The 21,313-nt window shown below is 43.6% G+C and overlaps 1 protein-coding gene across 1 annotated transcript in view; it reads right to left on the bottom strand.

Annotated features, from left to right (window-relative positions):
* Nucleotides 1–366: 366 nt before the first annotated feature.
* MTNR1B (melatonin receptor 1B) overlaps nt 367–21,313 on the bottom strand; it is a 34,945-nt gene continuing 13,998 nt past the window's right edge. Inside the window, exon 2 of the mRNA XM_075425456.1 lies at nt 367–1,235. Within this exon, the coding sequence (XP_075281571.1) occupies nt 367–1,235 (869 nt within the window). The remainder of the gene's footprint in view (nt 1,236–21,313) is intronic.

The raw sequence follows: 21,313 nt of genomic DNA, 5'->3' as shown, positions 1-21,313 counted from the left end.
TGCTGTGCCCATAGACAAATATCTTCACTATATCTTCTAAGAAATGAATCCTGATTTTGTATAAACAATGCAAAACTCCCACCAAGGTAAAAAAAATGCCTCGTTCAGATGTCTGGGAGCAGAATTCAGCTCTCATAACGAAACCAGCTTGCACTCACCTGCTGCTTTAATTCTGAAATACATTTTCAATTGATTTCTTGTATAAATAATTAATTCAGAGCAATGTGCTTTATCAAGACGACAGTATTCCAGTCACAAAGTGCCATCCAAATGGAAAGCCCCCAAAAGTAAGCAAGAAATACCAGAACATTCCGACTATATTCTTGGGTTTCTCCATGACAAACACTTTCATTTACTGTTACATGTTTACAAGGTATCAGTTTTCATTTGGTCATTGTTGTTTAAAGCAGGAGAAGGCTTGCTCTTCTGACCATCAGTTCCTCCTTTGGATATGTCCTGGAAGAAAAGCCTTGGTATCCACAGTGACATTAAAATTCGTTTGTATTCATTCCGAAAATTCTGGTTAAGAAGTCCATATATTATTGCATTAAGGCAGCTGTTGAAATAGGCCATGAAGTAGCTTATAATGAATAGCCATTCAGGAACCTTTGGTGCCATTTCCATAGGATTGATTGCTACAGCCAGTCCAATGAAGTTTAGAGGTGCCCAGCAAAAGGCAAAAATCACAAAAACCACAAACATGGTAAGAAAGTTTCTGAAGTCACTCGGCTTTAGTCTTGGCTTTGTTTCTGACTTGACTCGTCTTCTAACCTGAATCACTAAAACCCAGATTCGAAGGTAGCAGAAGCTCACAATGGTGATAGGGACGATGAAGTGAATTACCACAACAGCTATCGTGTAGTAGGAGCTTGCAGTCTGAACAAACGTGCATGAATAGACGCGTGGATCATACTTTAAAGAGCCAACAAAAAAATTTGGCACAATTGCAATTACTGTTAACACCCAGACTAAGGAGACATACAGCATCGTGTTCCAACAGCTGTACACCTTGTCATAAGCAAAACTATGGCATATATAGCAATATCGGTTTATTGCAATTGCCGTGATGTTGAAAATAGAGCCTATTACACTTAGTCCCATCACGAAGCCACTCACTTTACAGTGCATTTCACCCAACGTCCATCCATTGTGAAAAATAGCTAAGAGCACGAGTGGATATGGATACAAGGCCACCACCAGATCAGCCAAAGCTAGGCTTACCACAAATGCATTACCTGGGGGAAAAGAAAAATACATACACGTAAGTCTGAAAGCAAGCATAGATGTGAACAAGAAGAAAATATGATATACTATTTCAGATATCTACAAAGCTAAATTATTGATGATGTCAGCAAGCAGCAGGTATATAGGACCAATAAGTGTGTATGGGAAATAATTTTACAATTCAGCTTAGAACACCACAGAAATATCTGCAGCAACATGATGTTTCAAGTCTGTGGGTGACAAAATTATACCTCCCTTTCTATTTTAATCTTTAATAAACACAAACATAAACATAAACATCACTAAGCCATTACATAAGCACATGTTGAGTTGTTTCAGTGCAGCTAACTCCACAGCTGGATCGAATAAGGTGGAAAAGAAAAAAAGTCTAAATTGTGCCAGGTAGGCAAGTCATTATGCCACTCTAGCCTATCACTGGAATACTAACAGGCTTGGCAGGTGTCAAGGGGAAGGATATACAAAGACTAAGGTCTACAAGGGTTAGAAAGATGTGTTGGTTTATGTATATTCTAAATTGCTACACAGCACTCCGTAGTATAGGTATTTTCTCCATGAACAGCCTACGCATACTGCAGTTATTGTCCCACTGGATTGACTAAGGAAGAGTGAATTGCCTTCACCACCCTTTGTCAAAAGGCATGTTTAATTATACAAAGGAAAAATGCATGAATGCAAGAGAAAATATTCAAATTCATGGGAGGAGCCTTTGAATACTTGTCTGCTGATAACGTTTAAAGAAATTTTAGCGATATGGTTGAGACATTGTCTTTCTTTAGACAGTGTCTTCTTCATCAGTTTGAAATTTCTGGACACTGTATATAGGGATATTTTAATAAAATAGTGAGACAGGAAACTATATTCCTGAAAAATTAAATGAGAAATCATTCTCTAGGATCTTCCCAGTAGATGGAAAGCAGAGGTACTAACTTTAGATTCTTGGCATTTATGTAGCATAAAAAAAAAATTCTGGTTTGCATACTCACTTTTTTACTTAGTGTTTTTCACAACATGAACAGATATGCAAAAGACCCAAGCAGCTTTGAAAATTGTGTGTGGAACACAATTATTTTTGGAAAAGAGCAGTTAGATGCTGACTTCTACAAATTCTGAGTTTTTCTGTACTCATCTAGGAAAGCAGTTCTCCATTAAATTTGAAGTACAGAAATAATGCCATGGATAAGGATGTCATTAGCTAAGAGCCATAAAACCAACAGCCATGTAGGATTAAACACCTCAAAAAATAGCAGAAGTTCACCTGTATACTGTTTGCTTCACGTGCTCTGCATCTGTAGCTTGCTTAACCTGAATGAAGGAATGGGGAGCTGTCTTCCTTCCATACGCTTTAGCGGAAGACCACGCTCATCAGAACTGGCACAACAGCTAGTGAACTTAACAGAAAGCAGGATTATCGATCTGTAGGTGTAGACATGGCTCATCTCAAGAGTAGACTACAACTTACTTTAGGCAGTTTCTTGCTATATGTTTAGCAGCCTGTCTCACACTCTCTTTATACTTTAAAGGCCACCCAAGTCTTATCCTAGCTACAGTTAGCTGACATGGTAATACATGTACAGCAATTCCATGCTATTTGTCTTAGAAGCAGGATGTAAAACTAATAGTACTGTGTTGGTTTTTGTGCCCTCCCAAGCTACAGTCGCTCCCTGCTTTAGGGTTGAGGGGGTTCCATTTAGGCTGTTGGACCTGCACAGGAGACATTTCCTGCTGGCTTTATATGGACTATGCTTAATATCATTCAGTAATGTCAAGCTGTTTTGGAAAAAGGTAAACATAATTTCCAGATGCAAAACCACTTTAAGTAATTTTTCTGTCTTACTCAGGATTGCTAAGGCATGAGAAAATTGCCTCCACTTTGGGGCTTCAGACTTCAAGTAAGAAGTAAACTCTAATCAGAGCTGATCTAGAGCAAAGCACATACCTACTAGTTTTACGATCTGTGAGGAAAGATTGAACAAACTAGGGAGACGATTGAAGGGAACATGGCAACTTCAGATAAGTGAAGCAGCAAGGATATAATCCATTCCCATGACTGTGGTGAACACAAACAACCTTCAGTCACAACAGGGAAGTTTCATATTAGACATTGAGAAAAACAAGACATTGAGCCTGCCATTGGAGGTTGTAAGAAAAAGTTGAATAAGCGTTTGTCAGTACTGGCCTAGATACAGCTGATTCCCGTTTTGAGCATAGGAAGGATGAGATGACTTTGAAGGCCTCTGCTAGCCATGTCATAAATAGGATAAAAGACAAGACTAACAAAGGAGCAGGGGCATGCAGGGGCATCTTTGTCAGGATGCATTTACATCATGGCAACGAGAATTCCTCTTACGTTTTTTCATTGCTGTATCTGACATTAGAAGATAGAGAAGTCAGCAGATAGAGAGGAAGGAAAAAACCACTTTTTTCTGGTTTAGAATGCCTTTTGGAGAATGATAGAGTTTAGTCTGGGATGTATGCTAAGATTAATCTAATCTCTAAGGCTGCTCAACATCAGCTTATACCTAAAATGTAATTGTTCAGTTAAAACCAAGAGGGCTTTCAGCTCTTTCAAGCATATTTGGAATTTTACTGTAAAGTACATTTGGCAAGAGAATTTCAAAATTTTGTTTGTAATTTAGGACTTCTTGAAAATTCCAGCAGCAATGAATAAGGACCATTAACAATGAACTTGTCAAAAACATAATATAACCCGTTACAACACAGAAGAAAAACGGTGCAATATCTACAAAGGCCTGAAGTTATTTGTCACTTTTATGGCTGTTTACAGGGCCGAGTGTTCACACTGTGCACTTTCAAAAGTTCCAAAGTTTTTTTCTTTCGATGTGGCTGACTGTGGAATGAAGTTTAATATTATATTACTGTAATGAATATTCTACAAAAGTAGAGAAAAACTTTTCTAATTTTTAAAAAATACATAACCAACGTTCTGAGAAATCAAAGGTCTTAGATGTCTTTTTTGTGCTTGGAGAAAGTAAATATTCCTTAATGCACCTCAGACACATCATTTAGGGTGGCTATAATTATATTCATAAGATAACCAAAGAGGTAACTTTTTGCTGTCTCTAACAAAATAGAAACCACAGAACGCTCATCTAGTTGGAATTATTATAATTATTTCTATAATTTACCTTACAGACTTTGTTCCTAGATTTCGGTTTCATCAGACAGAAGATTACATTCATTTATAAGAAACACATTTGCTCACTGGAGTGAAAGACCCCTTGATTACAAGCAATAGCTACTAAAAGCCAAATATCTAGCCAAGGACTCAAAAAAACTACACATCTGCACTATTGTAAACAAGAATAGTAGAGTGCATAAAAAAAAAATAAGTTATGATATTGACTTTGGGTGCAACAGGACTAAATTGATATTTCATGAAGCATTCTTGCATATTGGTTTTGTTACCCAAATTAACTGCAAAAAAGGGAACTTTCACATTATCTTGAAATCTTCATATGACTTGATATTTTAGGAATTAAACCACAGAACAAACTTTTTGGTAAGGTCAGGCCTTGCAAGGGTTAAGCGTCTACTTTCTGAAAAGACAATCGACTTCTAATGTCTCTACCAAAACTACAAGCAATCACAATCACCAAACATTTTTTAAAGGTTTTGCATCTTTCTTTGGTTTCAAACTGGCTAAAATGATTAATTAAGTATCATGGTGCTTTATTTTTTATCAAATGGTATTTTGGTGGTTACACATTTGTTTAACAAGTTGTTATACATTGCATACAGACATAGAAACACAGAAACATAGAATACTTTGGGTTGGAAGGGACCTTTAGAGGTCATCTAGTCCTACTCCCCTACAGTGAGCAGGGGCATCTTCAACTAGATCATGTTGCTCAGGGCCCTGTTCAACCTGGCCTTGAATGTTTCTAGAGATGGGGTCTCCACTATCTCTATGGGCAGCCTGTTCCCATGTTTCACCACTGTCATTGTAAAAAATTTCTTCCTTACATCTAGTCTAAATCTACCCTCGCTTAGTTTAAAACCTTTACTCCTTGTCCTGTCACAAGAGGCCTTGCTAAAAATATTGTCCCCACCTTTTCCATAGGCCCCTCTTTAAGTACTGAAAGGCTGCAATAAGGACTTTCTGCAGCCTTCACAGCTCCAGGCTGAACAACCCCATCTCTTTCAGCCTTTCCTCATAGGAGAGGTGCTCCAGTCCTCTGATCATCTTCACGAGCCTCCTCTGGACTCGCTCCAACAGGTCCATGTCTTTCCTGTGCTGAGGGCTCCATAGCTGGATGCAGGACTCCAGGTGGGGTCTCACAAGAGCAGAATGGAGGGGCAGAATCCCCTCCCTCGATCTGCTGGCCATGCTGCTTTTGATGCAGCCCAGGATACGACTGGCTTTCTGGGCTGCGAGTGCACATTGGTGGCTCATGTCCAGCTTTTCATCCACCAGTACGCCCAAGTACTTCCTGGTAGGGCTGATCTCAATCCCTTCATCGCCCAGCCTGTATTGATAGTGGGGGTTGCCCCAACCCACGTGCAGGACCTTGCACTTGGCCTGGTTGAACCTCATGAGGTTCACACAGGCCAACTTCCTGAACTTGTCCAGGTCCCTCTGGATGGCATCCCATCTTTCTGCTGTGTCAGCTGCACCACGCAGCTTGGTGTCATCTGCAAAGTTGCTGAGGGTACACTCAATCTCACTCTCTAGGTCACTGATGAAAATGTTAAACATCATCAGTCCCAGTATGGACCCCTGAGGGACACCACTTGTCACCGGCGTCCATTTGGACATCGAGCCGTTCACCACTGCCCTCTGGCTGTGACCTTCCAACCAATTCTTTAGCCACTGAACAGTCCACCCGTCAAATCTGTATCTCCCCAATTTAGAGAGCAGGATGTTGTGATGGACTGTGTCAAAGGCTTTACAGAGGCACACCACCCTCTCAGCTCTGTTTCCCCATGTCTACAGTCATACTCATTCTTGTGTATTCTTCTTTAGCATACAAAGGCCTATATTCAAGACAGGAAAATTGTTTCTGTGCAGCCTATTGTGCAGACTGTTTCCTATCATTCTATAAAATGAAACCAATCATTCCTCTGCAGAGTTCACAATAAGAAGTTAGACTGACAGACTGTCGGTCCACACACACTCAGCATATCTCTAGTGCTAGCTCACTCTTCAGCCTCTTACCCCTCTTCTATACTTCTGTAGTCCTTGTACTCAAAATGAACTTAAAAAGGAGTTCTGGGCTCCCCAGTTCAAGAAAGATGAGGAGCTACTGGAAAGAGTTCAGTGGAGGGCTACAAGGATGGTGAGGGGACTGGAGCATCACTCCTACAAGGAAAGGCAGAGGCAGCTGGGCTTGTTTAGCCTGAAGAAGAGAAGGCTGAGAGGGGACCTTATAAATGTTTATAAATATCTGAAGGGTGGGTGTCAGTAGGATGGGGCCAAACTCTTTTCAGTGGTACCCAGCGACAGGACAAGGGGCAATGGGCACAAACGGAAGCACAGGAAGTTCCTTCTGAACATGAGGAAGATTTTCTTCCCTCTGAGGGTGACGGAGCACTGGAACGGGCTGCCCAGGGAGGTTGTGGAGTCTCCTTCTCTGGAGATATTCAAGACCCGCCTGGACAAGGTCCTGTGCAGCCTGCTATAGGTGACCCTGCTTTGGCAGGAGGGTTGGACTAGATGACCCACAGAGGTCCCTTCCAACCCCTACCATTCTGTGATTTTGTGGTATAAAATTGACTTCACGTGTCTATGTCTCCACTCCTGGTTGTATAAAAATAGTCCTGAAACTGAAACTAAGGACAAATCTGCTCAGCCTAACTATTTAATCAGCAGATGATTGTAAGTGCCAGCCTGAGTGCAAACCTGAGCAAATTATGAGTGGTTTTCCAGCTTGGAGCTCAGGGTTTTGGCAAAACAGATGATTACTGTGGTGGGACTGTGTATCTGGTCCCACTCCTGGACCTTCTTTATTATACATACGTCCATGTATACATGGATACTCCCTATTTATTCAGTTGATTAACTTTCCCAAAATTTGAGTTAGTTTTGGCATGTTTTATGGAAGAATTATATATCAATAGAGAAGGTTATGCTTTCAGAGCCAGGACTTCTGCTAAACTTCCAGGCGGTGATTTTTAAATGGAAGCCCTGGCCACCCTATTGCTGGTTCTTGGTGCTGCCAGTGACACCTACATTTTCTGGCCTACCACATTTTCTACCAGGCTTCAGTTCCTATAATCCTTGTAGCTCATTTCAGGCTTGGTTGTGGGGGTTCTTCCTGAGGTTTGCTCTTTAGTAAGGAAAGCAACACATGACTCTGGAGGGGCTGAAGAACTGGCACCAGACAGGCAGGAAGAACTAAGGACTAAGCAGGTTTTTGTTTCTTTTTCCAGAGTGGCTCAGTGAATGCGGCTCAGATGGCATGCAGAAAGGTGTTAGCTGCTCCTGGAGAGAGGCTGATGCTTCTTACTTCCTCACTGCTAATTTTTGTCTCTACTCATGACTTCTTTGATCAGTATTTTTTTACAGTATTTAAGCTCTTACATTTCTTGATTTTTTGTTTAAATAGGTAACTTTTAAATCTGTTTAAAATCACCTGTGTCAACTCTTTTTTTTTCCTCACAATCCATCAGAAAAAAATAAAACCTGCTAGCCTAATTCAGATGAAACTCCATTCATGTCAGCGGGAATTAAACCACCAGAAGTGGACACTGGCAGCAGCTGGAGCAGAGAATTAAGTCTCTCACACACTGACATTTGAATTCCCTGTGCGAGCCAGGACCTAGGGTAATCTTTGTTTTACCAAGACATGTCAATCCAGTCTAACGTCCAACAGTGTGTTACTAACAGAAGGTTTAACATAACGCTCTGAAGAAGTGCGAGGTGGGTATTTGTTTTCTTTGAATATGACAGCTTAAAAATGGTCATATGCTCCTTTGTAGCTATTTTTCATGATTTCAGATATTAGTGGGATACACCGCAGACTCTGATGTAATGGAAAGGGACAGACAATATATTTTTATTTGAACTGCAATATTTTAGACACTGCCAAAAAAATATAACACAGATATAAGAATCAAGGCTGGACTTTGATCTATGGAATGCTCAAGTTATTTCTTCTTAGGAAATATGTGCTCTATGAAACTGTTTAAAATATTTGGTGAGTATAATTATCCTATGCTATGTATAAGGAAAATTCTCTACCATCGCTGGGAGTAGAATCATTGAATCGTTTATGTTGGAAAGGGGAAATCATGCCTGACCAATCTGATAGCTTTCTACGATGGCATGACTGGCTGGGTAGACGAAGGGAGAGCCGTGGATGTTATCTACCTTGACTTCAGCAAGGCTTTCGACACAGTCTCCCATGATATCCTCCTAGGGAAGCTGAGGAAGTGTGGGCTGGATGAGTGGTCGGTGAAGTGGATAGAGAACTGGCTGAATGGCAGAACTCAGAGGGTTGTCATCAGCGGCGCTGAGTCTAGTTGGAGGCTGGTGACAAGTGGTGTCCCTCAGGGGTCAGTACTGGGCCCAGTCTTGTTTAACTTCTTCATCAACGACCTGGATGAAGAGTTAGAATGTACCCTCAGCAAGTTTGCTGACGACACCAAACTGGGAGGTGTGGTAGATACACCAGAAGGCTGTGCTGCCATTCAGCGTGACCTGGATAGGCTGGAAAGCTGGGCAGAGAGGAACCTGATGAGGTTCAGCAAAGGCAAATGCAGGGTCCTGCACCTGGGGAGGAACAACCCCATGCACCAGTACAGGCTTGGGGCGGACCTGCTGGAGAGCAGCTCTGCGGAGAGGGACCTGGGTGTCCTGGTGGACGACAGGTTAACCATGAGCCAGCAGTGTGCCCTGGCTGCCAAGAAAGCCAATGGGATCCTGGGGTGCATCAAGAAGAGTGTGGCCAGCAGGACGAGGGAGGTTCTCCTTCCCCTCTACACTGCCCTGGTGAGGCCTCATCTGGAGTACTGTGTCCAGTTCTGGGCTCCCCAGTTCAAGAAGGATGAAGAGCTACTGGAGAGAGTCCAGCGGAGGGCTACAAGGATGGTGAGGGGACTGGAGCATCTCCACTACGAGGAGAGGTTGAGGGAACTGGGCTTGTTCAGCCTGAAGAAGAGAAGGCTGCGAGGGGACCTTATAAATGCTTACAAATATCTGAAGGGTGGGTGTCAGGAGGATGGGGACAAGCTCTTTTCAGTGGTGCCCAGTGACAGGACAAGGGGCAATGGGCACAAAATGAGGCACAGGAAGTTCCGTCTGAACATGAGGAGGAACTTCTTCCCTCTGAGGGTGACGGAGCACTGGAACAGGCTGCCCAGGGAGGTTGTGGAGTCTCCTTCTCTGGAGATATTCAAGACCCGCCTGGACAAGATCCTGTGCAGCCTACTGTAGGTGACCCTGCTTCGGCAGGGGGGTTGGACTAGATGACCCACAGAGGTCCCTTCCAACCCCTACTATTCTGTGATTCTGTGATTCTGTGAAAGGACCTTAAGATAGTCAAGTCCAACCATTAACCTAACATTGCCAAGTCCACCACTAAACCATGTCACTGAGCACCACATCTACACGTCTTTTAAATACCTCCAGGCATGGTGACTCCACCACTTCTCTGGGAAGTTTGTTCCGATGTTTGACAACTCTTTTGGTAAAGAAATCTTTCCTAATACCCAATCTGAACCTTCCCTGGTGCAACTTTAGGCCATTGCCTCTCGTACTGTCTCTTGCTACTTGGGAGAAGGGTCGATACCCACGTCACTGCAACCTCCTTTCAGGTAGTTCTAGTGACCGATAAGGTCCCCCCTCAGCCTCCTCTTCTCCACACTAAACAGTCCCAGTTCCCTCAGCCACTCCTCATAAGACTTGTTCTCTAGACCCCTCACCAGCCTCACTGGCCTTCTCTGGACACACTCCAGCACCTCAATGTCCTTCTCGTAGTGAGGGGCCCAAAACTTAACACAATATTCAAGGTGCAGCCTCACCAGTGCCGAATACAGGGGCACGATCCCCTCCCAACTCCTGCTGGCCACACTATTCCTGATCCAAGCCAGGATGCCGTTGGCCTTCTTGGCCACCTGGGCACACTGCTGGCTCATGTTCAGCTGGCTGTCGATCAACACCCCAAGGTCCTTTTTCTACTGGGCAGCTTTCCAGCCATTCCTCCCCAAGCCTGTAGCGTTGCATGGGGTTGTTGTGACTGAAGTGCAGGACCTGGCACTTGGCCTTGTTGAACCTCATATAGTCGGCCTTGGCCCATATATCCAGCCTGTCCAGATCCCTCTGCAGAGCCTTCCTACCCTCAAGCAGATCACCCAATCTGGTGTCATCTGCAGACTTACTGAGAGTGCATTTGATCCTCTCATCCAGATCATTGAAAAAGATATTAAACAGAACTTCCCCCAATACTGAGCCCTGAGGAACACCACTTGTGATCAGCCACCAACTGGATTTAACTCCATTCACCACCACTCTTTGGGCTGGGCCATGCAGCCAGTTTTTTACCCAGTGAAGCATACGTCTGTCCAAGGCATGAGCAGCCAGGATCTCCAGGAGAATGTTATGGGAAATGGAGTCAAAGGCTTTACTAAAGTCATGTTGGACAACATCCACAACCTTTCCCTCATCCACTAAGCTGGTCACCATGACACAGAAGGAGATCAGGTTAGTCAAGCAGGACCTGCCTTTCATGAACCCATGCCAACTGGTCTGATCACCTGGTTGTCCTCTATGTTCCGTGTGATGGTACTCAAGATGATCTGCTCCATAATCTTCCCCAGCACCAGGGTCAGTCTGACAGGCCTGTAGTTGCCTGGATGCTCCTTCCAGCCCTTCTTATAGATTGGCATCTCATTCACAGAATCATAGAATCTATAGTATGGGTTGGAAGGGACCTTAAAGATCATCTAGGTCCAACTCCCCTGCCATGGGCAGGGCCACCTTCCACCTCATCCAACCTGGCCTTAAACACCTCCAGGGAGGAGACACCCACAGCTTCTCTGGGCTAGCTGTTCCAGTGCCTCACCACACTCAGAGTAAAAAATGTCTTTCTTATGTCTAATCTAAATCTACCCTCTTTCACTTTAATGACATTACCCCTTTTCCTATCCCCACATGCCCTTGTTAAAAGTCCCTCTTCAGCTTTCTTGTAGGCTGATATCAGGTACTGGAAGGCTGCTGTAAGGTCTCCTTGGAGCCTTCTCTTCTCCAGGCTGAAAGATCCCAAGTCTCTCAGCCTGTAAGACTCAAACTCTCTCAGGCTGTCTTCGTAGGACAAGTGTTCCATCCCTCTGATCGTCTTTGTGGGCCTCCTCTGGACTCACTCCAACAGGTCCATGTCTTTCCTGTGCTGAGGGCTCCAGAGCTTGATGCAGGACTCCAGGTGGGGTCTCACCAGAGCAGAGAAGAGGGGCAGAATCACCTCCCTCGACCTGCTAGCCACGCTTCTCTTGATGCATCCCAGGATATAGTTGGCCTTCTGGGCTGTGAGCGCACATTGCCAGGTCGTGTTGAGCTTCTCGTCCACCGACACCCCCAAGTCCTTTTCCTCAGGGCTGCTCTCAACCCATTCTCTGCCCAGCCAGTATTTGTGCTTGGGATTGCCCCAGCCCAGGTGCAGCACTTTGCACTTGGTCTTGTTGAACTTCATGAAGTTCGCACAGGCCCACCTTTCATGACTGTCCAGGTCCTTCTGCATGACATCGCTTCCCTCCAGCATGTCAGCTGCACCACACAGCTTGGTGTCCTCAGCAAACTTGATGAGGGTGCACTCAGTCCTGCTGTCCATGTCATCAACAAAGATGTTAAACAGCGCCAGTCCCGATACCAGTCCCTGAGGAAAGCCACTCATGATTGGTCTCCATTTGGACATCAAGCCATTGACCTTAACTCTCTGAGTGTGACCATCCAGACAATTCCTTATCCACCTAGTAGTCCATCTTTCATATCCATGTCTCTCCAATTTAGAGACAAGGGTGTTGTGTGGGACAGTGTCAAACGCTTTTGCTAACTGCCAGTCAACTGAGACCTCTCCAGTTAGCCAGGACTGCTAATAAATTATGGAAAGTGGCTTTGTGAGCTGTTCTGCCATCTCTTTCAGTAGCCTTGGGTGTATCCCGTGTGGACCCACAGACTTCTGTGTGTCTAAGTGATGTACTGGGTTGCTAACCATTTCCCCTTGGATTTTTGAGGGCTCCAATCTGCTCCCTGTCCCTGTCATCCAGCTCAGGGTTCTGCGTACCCTGAGAAAAACTGGTCTTACTAGTAAAAACTGAGGCAAAGAATGAATTAATTACCTTAGCCTTTTCCTCATCCTTTGTCACTATGTTTCCCCCCACACGCAATAAAGGATGGAGATTCTTGTTCTACTTCCTTTTTTGCTAGTGTATTTATTATTTATTTTAGTGTATTTTTTTACCCATTTTTTATTGTCTTTTACAGCAGTAGTCAGATTAAGATCTAGCTGGGCTTTTGCATAACCTCACAACATCTGTGTAGTTGTCCTGAGTGTCCTGCCCCTTCTTCCAAACATCATAAACTCTCTTTTTTTTCCTGAGTTCCAGACAAAGCTCCCTGTTCAGCCAGGCCGGCCTTCTTCCCTGTCGGCTTGTCTTTTGGCACGTGGGGATGGCCTGCTCCTGTGCCTTTAAGAGTTCCTTCTTGAAGAATGTCCAGCCTGCCTGGACTCATTTGCCCTTCAAGACTGTACTATATGCAGAGCAGAAAGGGAGTATATGCTATGGCATTTATCCTTTTATTGTGCATCTACCCAAAGGCTTTGGGAGAGCTTTCTGCTCAGAAGGAATCCAGGCCTAGACACCCTAAAATTTAGATGCCTGTGTTTTCACAGAAAAGTCTGGAATCCAGACTAAATAGGGTTTAAATCTTAGTCATCCACTTTCTGGATGAAAGAACTACGCTGTTATGTAGAATATAAGAGGGACTTTTCATTTTAGGATGAAACAATACAAACACTCCACTGGAACAGTTTAGTGGAGGATACTCTGTACACCCATTTTTCAAGCTGTGTTGCCATCCAAAGAATGCAGGATTCACAGGAATAGAAGCTCAGCATGTAAAAAGAAGCTTGAGATTGTGGTTTAGTGACTTGTAGACTACTGGAGCGGGACAGACTTGTGTTCTTGGCCCTACATCTGCAACTACAGGTTGGTGCTGGGAGCTACATTTGCAGGAGCTGAATTTTGGGCTTAGAAGCCATAGCTCTGAGGTGTCAATGTAGTCTTGCTGAAAAGAGGCACCTAAGTTGCACTGTCAATTAATATGTTTTTGAGACCGTGATTTTGGCAGGCGTGGCAGCTAGGTATGACTATAACCTAGTGAGCAAAGCCTCTGTTTTTTCTGTGTGCTCAGGCTTCTTCGCCCTGTGTTTAAAGTGGAAGCACCGGTACTTGCTGTGAGTTTGCTGCCATGCATTTCGTAAGAGAGTGCAGGTGCAAAAAAAGTATTTCTAGTGCTGTGCTGTTAAAAACTTCGTAAAGGCTTGAAATTGGTAACCCCTCGGTGTGTAATTTTGCTCGCTGGAGGCTTCCTTTGGAGCCAGCAGGGTCGGCGGTGACTCTCTGTTGCCACCTAGTGCACCAGCCACCGCGGAGACAACCCGTCCCACCGCCTTCTAGGGCGGGAGGCAAAAGCGAGTCGTTGGTTCTTCCAGGGCAAAAGTCTGATTTCTAATCAGGTAGTACGTTTACAGTGTGATAAATACTTTTCTGGATTTCTGACACTTGCTGAGATTGCAGGGACTTTCTTGGTACTGGGCTTTTTCAGAGAGAAAAGGGAAAGACTAAGAGGCAAGACAAGTGCTTATAGAGAATTCACTATCACCTAGTGGTTAGGGCACTTCCACAGTAGAAGAGCCTTTTTTTGATGAAGGACTTGAGCCTATGTCTCCCATAGTCCCAAAAGAGTGCCCTATTCACCAGCCTGCTGCTCTTCCAGGATTAGTCTGCTAGTCTATGTCTAGGTTATGTTCATAAATTTCACCCTAGAACCAGAACACAAAGGTTATGACTTATATTGTAGACTGCTCTTCATCAGTATGTTTCAAACAAAAGAAAAAAATCCTCATGAGTTAACAGCTGGGAAAATGAGACAGACAAGTGGAGGGACTCTCCCAAGACACACATTAGGAAGAACACGCTAGGTTCGTGAGCCTTACTCTTCTCTATGAGATAATATCACCTCTACCAGGCATGCTCTGGAAAAAATGACACCACCTGTCCAGCTCACTGCTCCAAAAGGACACCATAGCGCTACACTGGTACTTAGGGATGGAGCCAATAGAAGAGCTAGAACTATGAAGCAAAACTAGTTGAATTCAAAGCAAACAAAAGAGAGTGGTTGCTGCGATAGGTAGTAAACCTATGGAATGCCTTAACAGATCTTGCAGATGCAAAAATTTTACCTGTATTCAAGGGAAGGCTGGAAAAGTACTTGAAAAAGATAGCAGTTGAAGGATACTAAATAAACACAACATACTAGGTTCAGGAAATCCTCTGAGCTGGAAGGAATCACAAGTTGAGAGAATACAGGAGAAGTCTCATGTACGGTTGCTCTGTTTTCTTTTTTCTGGAGTGCCTGCTTATGTCCACAGCTAAAGATAGAGCTATGCCCTTGGTCTGTACTGACACAACTGCTTTTATGAAAAGCACTGTAAGTTTCAGTGACACCATCAACAAGCACAGCCCCTTCTGGGGCTCCCCTGTTGTGGTGATCTGAGTAACTAGTGGTGTCCCCCAGGGGTCAGTACTGGGCCCAGCCTTGTTCAACTTCTTCATCAACGACCTGGATGAAGAGTTAGAATGTACCCTTAGCAAGTTTGCTGATGGCACCAAACTGGGAGGTGTGGTGGATACACCAGAAGGCTGTGCTGCCATTCAGCGTGACCTGGATAGGCTGGAAAGTTGGGCAGAGAGGAACCTGATGAGGTTCAACAAGGGCAAGTGCAGGGTCCTGCACCTGGGGAGGAACAACCTCATGCACCAGTACAGGCTTGGGGTGGACCTGCTGGAGAGCAGCTCTGCGGAGAGGGACCTGGGTGTCCTGGTGGACGACAGGTTAACCGTGAGCCAGCAGTGTGCCCTGGCTGACAAGAAGGCCAATGGGATCCTGGGGTGCATTAAGAGGAGTGTGGCCAGCAGGTCGAGGGAGGTTGTCCTTCCCCTCTACACTGCCCTGGTGAGGCCTCATCTGGAGTCCTGTGTCCAGTTCTGTGCTCCCCAGTTCAAGAAAGATGAAGAGCTACTGGAGAGAGTCCAGCGGAGGGCTACAAGGATGATGAAGGGACTGGAGCATCTCCCCTACGAGGAGAGGCTGAGGGAGCTGGGCTTGTTCAGCCTGAAGAAGAGAAGGCTGCGAGGGGACCTTATAAATGCTTACAAATATCTGAAGGGTGGGTGTCAAGAGGATGGGGCCAGACTCTTTTCAGTGGTGTCCAGTGACAGGACAAGGGGCAATGGGCACAAACTGAAGCATAGGAAGTTTCGTCTGAACATGAGGAAGAACTTCTTCCCTCTGAGGGTGATGGAGCACTGGAACAGGATGCCCAGGAAGGTTGTGGAGTCTCCTTCTCTGGAGATATTCAAGACCCACCTGGACAAGTTCCTCTACAACCTACTGTAGGTGACCCTGCTTTGGCAGGGGGGTTGGACTAGATGACCCACAGAGGTCCCTTCCAACCCCTACCATTCTGTGATTCTGTGATTCTGTGAGTGGTACCATGCGACATTCTCATTCAGATCCTTGCCAGCCACTCCTCTACACAACCAGCCAGGTTTTGTTGACAAAATATTTGGATGGGCAACAACCTTGTTCTGTACGTCTAGCCACCTGCAATTGAGCTGCATTTTGCAGCAGGTTCAGGGGTGAAGATCTTTTATACCAATACCTTCACACTGAAGTCAGGATCTTGCCTCCAGGGCAGTGTAGGAAGGCAAAAGGCCCCTGTTGCTGAGGGAGTGTCTCGATCTCGGGTACTATTGCTTGTCATGTAGTGAACAAAGCCAAGACGTTTACTCCGAGTGCTTACCACTGTGGGCACCAGTGACAGCCCAGCATCAAAACCTCCCATTGCTGAGCACAGTCACTGAATAACAACAAAACCAGACTGCTTTTTCACTAATTCATGAAAGAAGTTGTGTTTCCTGTATTTGTCAGTACATATCAGCTTAATTTTCTTCACTTGAAGTAATCACAGATATTGATTGCTTCAACCAAGGAAGAATAGGAAACCTACATGAACAACTCGAGTATGAAAACTCATTTACTGCTGACAAAGAGGCTAATATGAAAAGCTGTAAAACAGAACAGGTGCAATCTAGTCAGATCCTATAAATAGCTAGGCAACCTATTATTGTTAATAACATTTTTTTTTCAGTTTCCCAACACTATATTTCATTTCATAGAAAAAAAAGTGAAATGTGTAGCATTTTGTAGGATGTAATTTTGTTAAACAAAAAAAAAGGAAAACTAAAGCTTGGTTCAGATCAGCTATACAAGACTGATGTGTGGAAGCAAACAAAGCAAGGACATTTCACTGCTAAAAACTCTGGACAAATCTTTATTGTGTCTTGGTAGATATTAATTTATATTGTGTGAAAGGCTAGCTGATCTTCTATTACCTTCTATTACCTTCGTCTTTGCTACTGTCTTTAGCCTGAATTTGTGTCAAAGGAAATTGTGTTGTTTTTTTTCTCTCTTGTCACAACAAAAACAGTGTTCAGGTCCTTAGAATAACTTGTCTTCCACCTTATTTTAGAAAAGAGAACAGGAAATTGAAGTATGGAAATAATTTTGTGCAAAGAAAAAGCATGTTTTGTTTTGTTAAGCTGGTTGGTTTGTGGGGTTTTTTTTAATATTCACTAGCAGATTAGTTGAATTAAAAACAATAACACCAAACCCCAGAACATAAAATAATTCTGTTTTGAAATATAAGGCTCAAGATATTACAGAAGATATTAAAAATATCCAGCAGATGTATCAGGTGAATAAAATGTGGACTATTACAGGCTGTAGGACATAATCAGCACCAGTTAGTAAAAAGGTTTGGTTAGGTATGACGAGGTGCATCTTGTAGCTTTGCCTTGTAGACCCATTTAAACAGAGCAGAGCATTTTGACCAGTACAAATGTTGGGGTCTCTTCTTATGGAAATGAAGACATGCAAGTGGTAATTTGCACAGTGATTTACTCAGCTGCTCTGTGGGGCTCCAGATGAAGGACTTGCAGCATGTGACAGCTACACAACCAGAAATAAATATATGCCAAGCAAGTGCATGCAAACTAGTTACAGCTGCAAAAAGAAATAAAAACTAAGCCCATTATTGCTGCTATGTACTTTTTGGGGTTCCTATGTTCAACTCGTGCACGCAGTGGGGGATCCTAAGACAGTCTTGCGACGGGGAAACTTAGGCTGACAAGTTGCCAATGCTTCTAACATTTTCTGGAATCACTTGATTATGAACTTTTTTCCCCTTCTCTTGTTTCCTATTGTTCCAGAGTAGAAAGTAGATGATACTTGATGAAAATGGCCATTACAACCTTTCAGTGAGGAAAAGTCTTACCCGTTCAGTTCTGAGCTTTTGGAAGGCCTCATAACTGTACATGCATAGGGAGATGAAAGTCTTCAGAAACTGTTGTCAGCCTGTGCCATCTGCTTCTTTTGGAAACACGGTTTTAAAGCGAAGTACACTGACATGATTCATCATACAGTGATAGTCATAGGTTTGTAAACAGCATGTAAACAGATGAGTAAATAAAATGCTTTTACAGAAAGTGGTTGTGTATTCTCTTCTAAAACATTGTCTGATTTGTGTTTCAACTTAATACTGACAAAGCATATAGTGATTGTTTCCTGAAATAAGGTCTTTTCTGAGAGCCAGTAAAAGCTTTGCAAAATGACTAGATGAAAACTCACTTCTGTTTGGGCCTGTGAGTCATGATATTGGTGAGACAGTTAAATGCAGGGTGATAGGCGTAGACATATAACCAATATAACCATGGAATCATTTACGCTGGAATTGATCTCTGGAGATCATCTAGTCCAACCCTCCCATTCAAAGAGAGGTCAGCTACAGCAGGTTGTTCAGGGCCATGGCCAGTCTGGTTTTGACTAACTCCAGTTGTGGAGATTCAACAGCCTTTCTGCATAACCTGTTCTAGTAAAGGACAGGTATACAGGATATTTACTGTTTTCACCAGGGAATAGGAGGAAGATGCTGTTGATTTTGGAACAGATGAGGGCTCTATCTGATCTACAAAATAGCAAAGGATATCTAAGATCATACCTGCTACTACGTAGGTAAAGACTTGGTCATTAACAGCAAGCTAGAGTTGCTTGGCCCGAAGAACAGGTCCCGGTGCAGATTAGAGTAGGTGGGGCTTTGTTTTGTTTATGCTTGTGTCTTCGGATTCCTTGTAGCGCAGAATCTGAACAGTCTCTGACTGGACATACTGGTCTGAGCCAAACAGAATTTAGACCAACAAAAGTTTACCGACCTGGGGGGCGGAGGGTGGAGTGTGGTGAGGGCTGCACAGAAAGAGAGAAGAGGCAGCAGATCCTAGCAAAAACATTTTTGGAAACCAATTCCCACTGCCTTTAGCAAGGCCAGAATTTCCCTCCTTATCTAGATACCCAAATACTAGGTTCAGCTTACCCAGGTTGCAGAATCCTTTTCCATAGGCTACTTTGATGAGCTTCTAGCACTGTGAACTGCAACTAGCCATTCAGACTAACTCCTTGTGGGAGTCCTATCTGTGACCCAACTGAGTAACCTGGTGGCCCATGGTCCAGAAAGGGCAGCGGGTGACTTCCGTCCGCGTGAAGTACCAAGTCACATCTCTTTTACTGGGTGAACACACCAGCAGACTGCGTCAAACGAATCAAGCTCAAATGGAAAACACTTTTGTATCTATTGCATGAGAAAGTTATGTTTGAAGGTCATGTACTTCACTGTTTTGTTTGCCCTCCTTAAGCAGACCAGGTATTCTTGCTTCGTACTTAACCAGGAAGCTGACAGCACAGCAAGTTTTACAATCTGTTTTCCTAGACTACCAGGTGTTTCATAAAGCGACTGAAGAGGATTACATTGTTTTGAGATTATCTAACTAAAGGCATAATTACAGAATCTCAAATTAGTTAGTTTTTGCTCAACTTTGTAGCAACAGATGTCCACTGCTGAAATTAGACTCTGGATGGTGTAGTTAACATTTCATACCTGGGACTGTAATCATAGGTAAAATATTTTAAATTATTTCAAGCCACATACCAGTAGATCATTTTTGGTAGGCAAATCACTATGGTTAAACCATCTTTTTACAGAGCCTGCTTCAACAGCCCTGCTATGAGGAAAGGCTGAGAGAGCTGGGCTTGTTTAGCCTGAAGAAGAGAAGACTGAGAGGAGACCTCAGAAATGCTGTTATGTATTTTAAGGTTGGGTGTCAGGAGGACGGACTCAGACTCTTTTCAGTGGTGTCCAGTGACAGGACAAGGGGCAATGGGCACAAACTGAAGCACAGGAAGTTTCGTCTGAACATGAGGAAGAACTTCTTCCCTCTGAGGGTGATGGAGCACTGGAACAGGATGCCCAGGAAGGTTGTGGAGTCTCCTTCTCTGGAGATATTCAAGACCCGCCTGGACAAGTTCCTCTACAACCTACTGTAGGTGACCCTGCTTTGGCAGGAGGGTTGGACTAGATGACCCACAGAGGTCCCTTCCAACCCCTACCATTCTGTGATTCTGTGATTCTGTAACATATGGTCCACATTTTACATGTTTTGCTTCTAATGACTGCAAAAGAAAGCACAAAACCAGAAAGGAAGATCTTGCTTAACACAAAAACTGATTCAGAAAACAATCTGTTGTCCATGGGGTCTGACCCAGTCTGTGAATCCAACAACAGCAATTTTTGCGGTCTCTTTAGAGTTCTTGCAGGTAGGCTTTGTGTCCCTGAGTGGAACTGCTCTGTATTTCCACAGCACAACAGTCACTTTCTGCCACCATATTTCAAGCCACTAAAGTATCTCGAATATGCCAGTGTACTACCTGACCTCTGGCAGGGGACTTTGAATTTTAAATTTTCTTTTTGTCATGACCTCTGATGTAACAAGACAAAGACATATAAAGATACCAGTCCCCTATTAATCAAATAATTGTTGCATTATCTAAGTAATTAGGCCTTTCTAGTTAACAGAAAGTTCTTTAAATTTAGCATTTTCTCTCAGGTGTCTGTGCTGATCGTACTTGAAAGTGTGAGAAAGTGTGCTGGTCTTTTTTCTCTTTTCGAAAGTTATTTTTATGTTTCAGTTAAGGGTTGGACCTACTGATGCAGAAGATTTGTGAGAGTTTATCTCCCAGCTGCTTTCAGTATCACTGTGTATTACAAATAAAGAGTTCTGCCAACACAAACTATTCTCTTCCTATTATTTATCAAAAGGCTATCCCTTGCTTAACAGGTGAAATGCAAACAAAGGCATCAATACTACTGCAAACCTATTTCTAGCTTCACTTTCTTCTCCTGTTTGATCTTTTTCAAACTGGAGCAATAAAGGAATGGAAAAGTAGTGTCAGTAAACAACAGAAGACCACATTAAAGGCACAGGAAATTTACCACCTTTAAACATATGTGCACTGAAAAAAAAAAAAAAGGAAGCTTTTCAGAAATCGGGGATCTCGGAAGTCAGGATGAGTCAAAGCCTACCTATGCATCAGTAAGCCAGTGCTGTTAATAGAATTCTGCCAACTATGTCAAATGAAAATCTTCCCACCAGTACTTAGGTTAAAATACATGTTTTTTACATCAAATTACGATGTCATGCTCGAGCCTTACAGAATCACTGTATCACAGACTCTTTTAGGTTGGAAGGGACCTCTTGACGTTACCTAACCCACCCCCCCCGCCAAAGCAGGGTCAGTGAGAGCAGGTTGCCCAGGACTATGTCAAGTCGGGTTTTTGGTATCTCCAGAGATGGAGACTCCACAGCCTCTCTGGGCAGTCTGTTCCAGTGTTTAATCACTCAAAAAATGAAAAAATTTTCTTGTGTTCAGATGGAATTTCAT

This window comes from Opisthocomus hoazin, chromosome 1 (assembly GCF_030867145.1).
Source record: "Opisthocomus hoazin isolate bOpiHoa1 chromosome 1, bOpiHoa1.hap1, whole genome shotgun sequence".
NCBI classification, from domain to species: domain Eukaryota; kingdom Metazoa; phylum Chordata; class Aves; order Opisthocomiformes; family Opisthocomidae; genus Opisthocomus; species Opisthocomus hoazin.
This window is presented reverse-complemented; position numbering and strand designations above follow the sequence as displayed.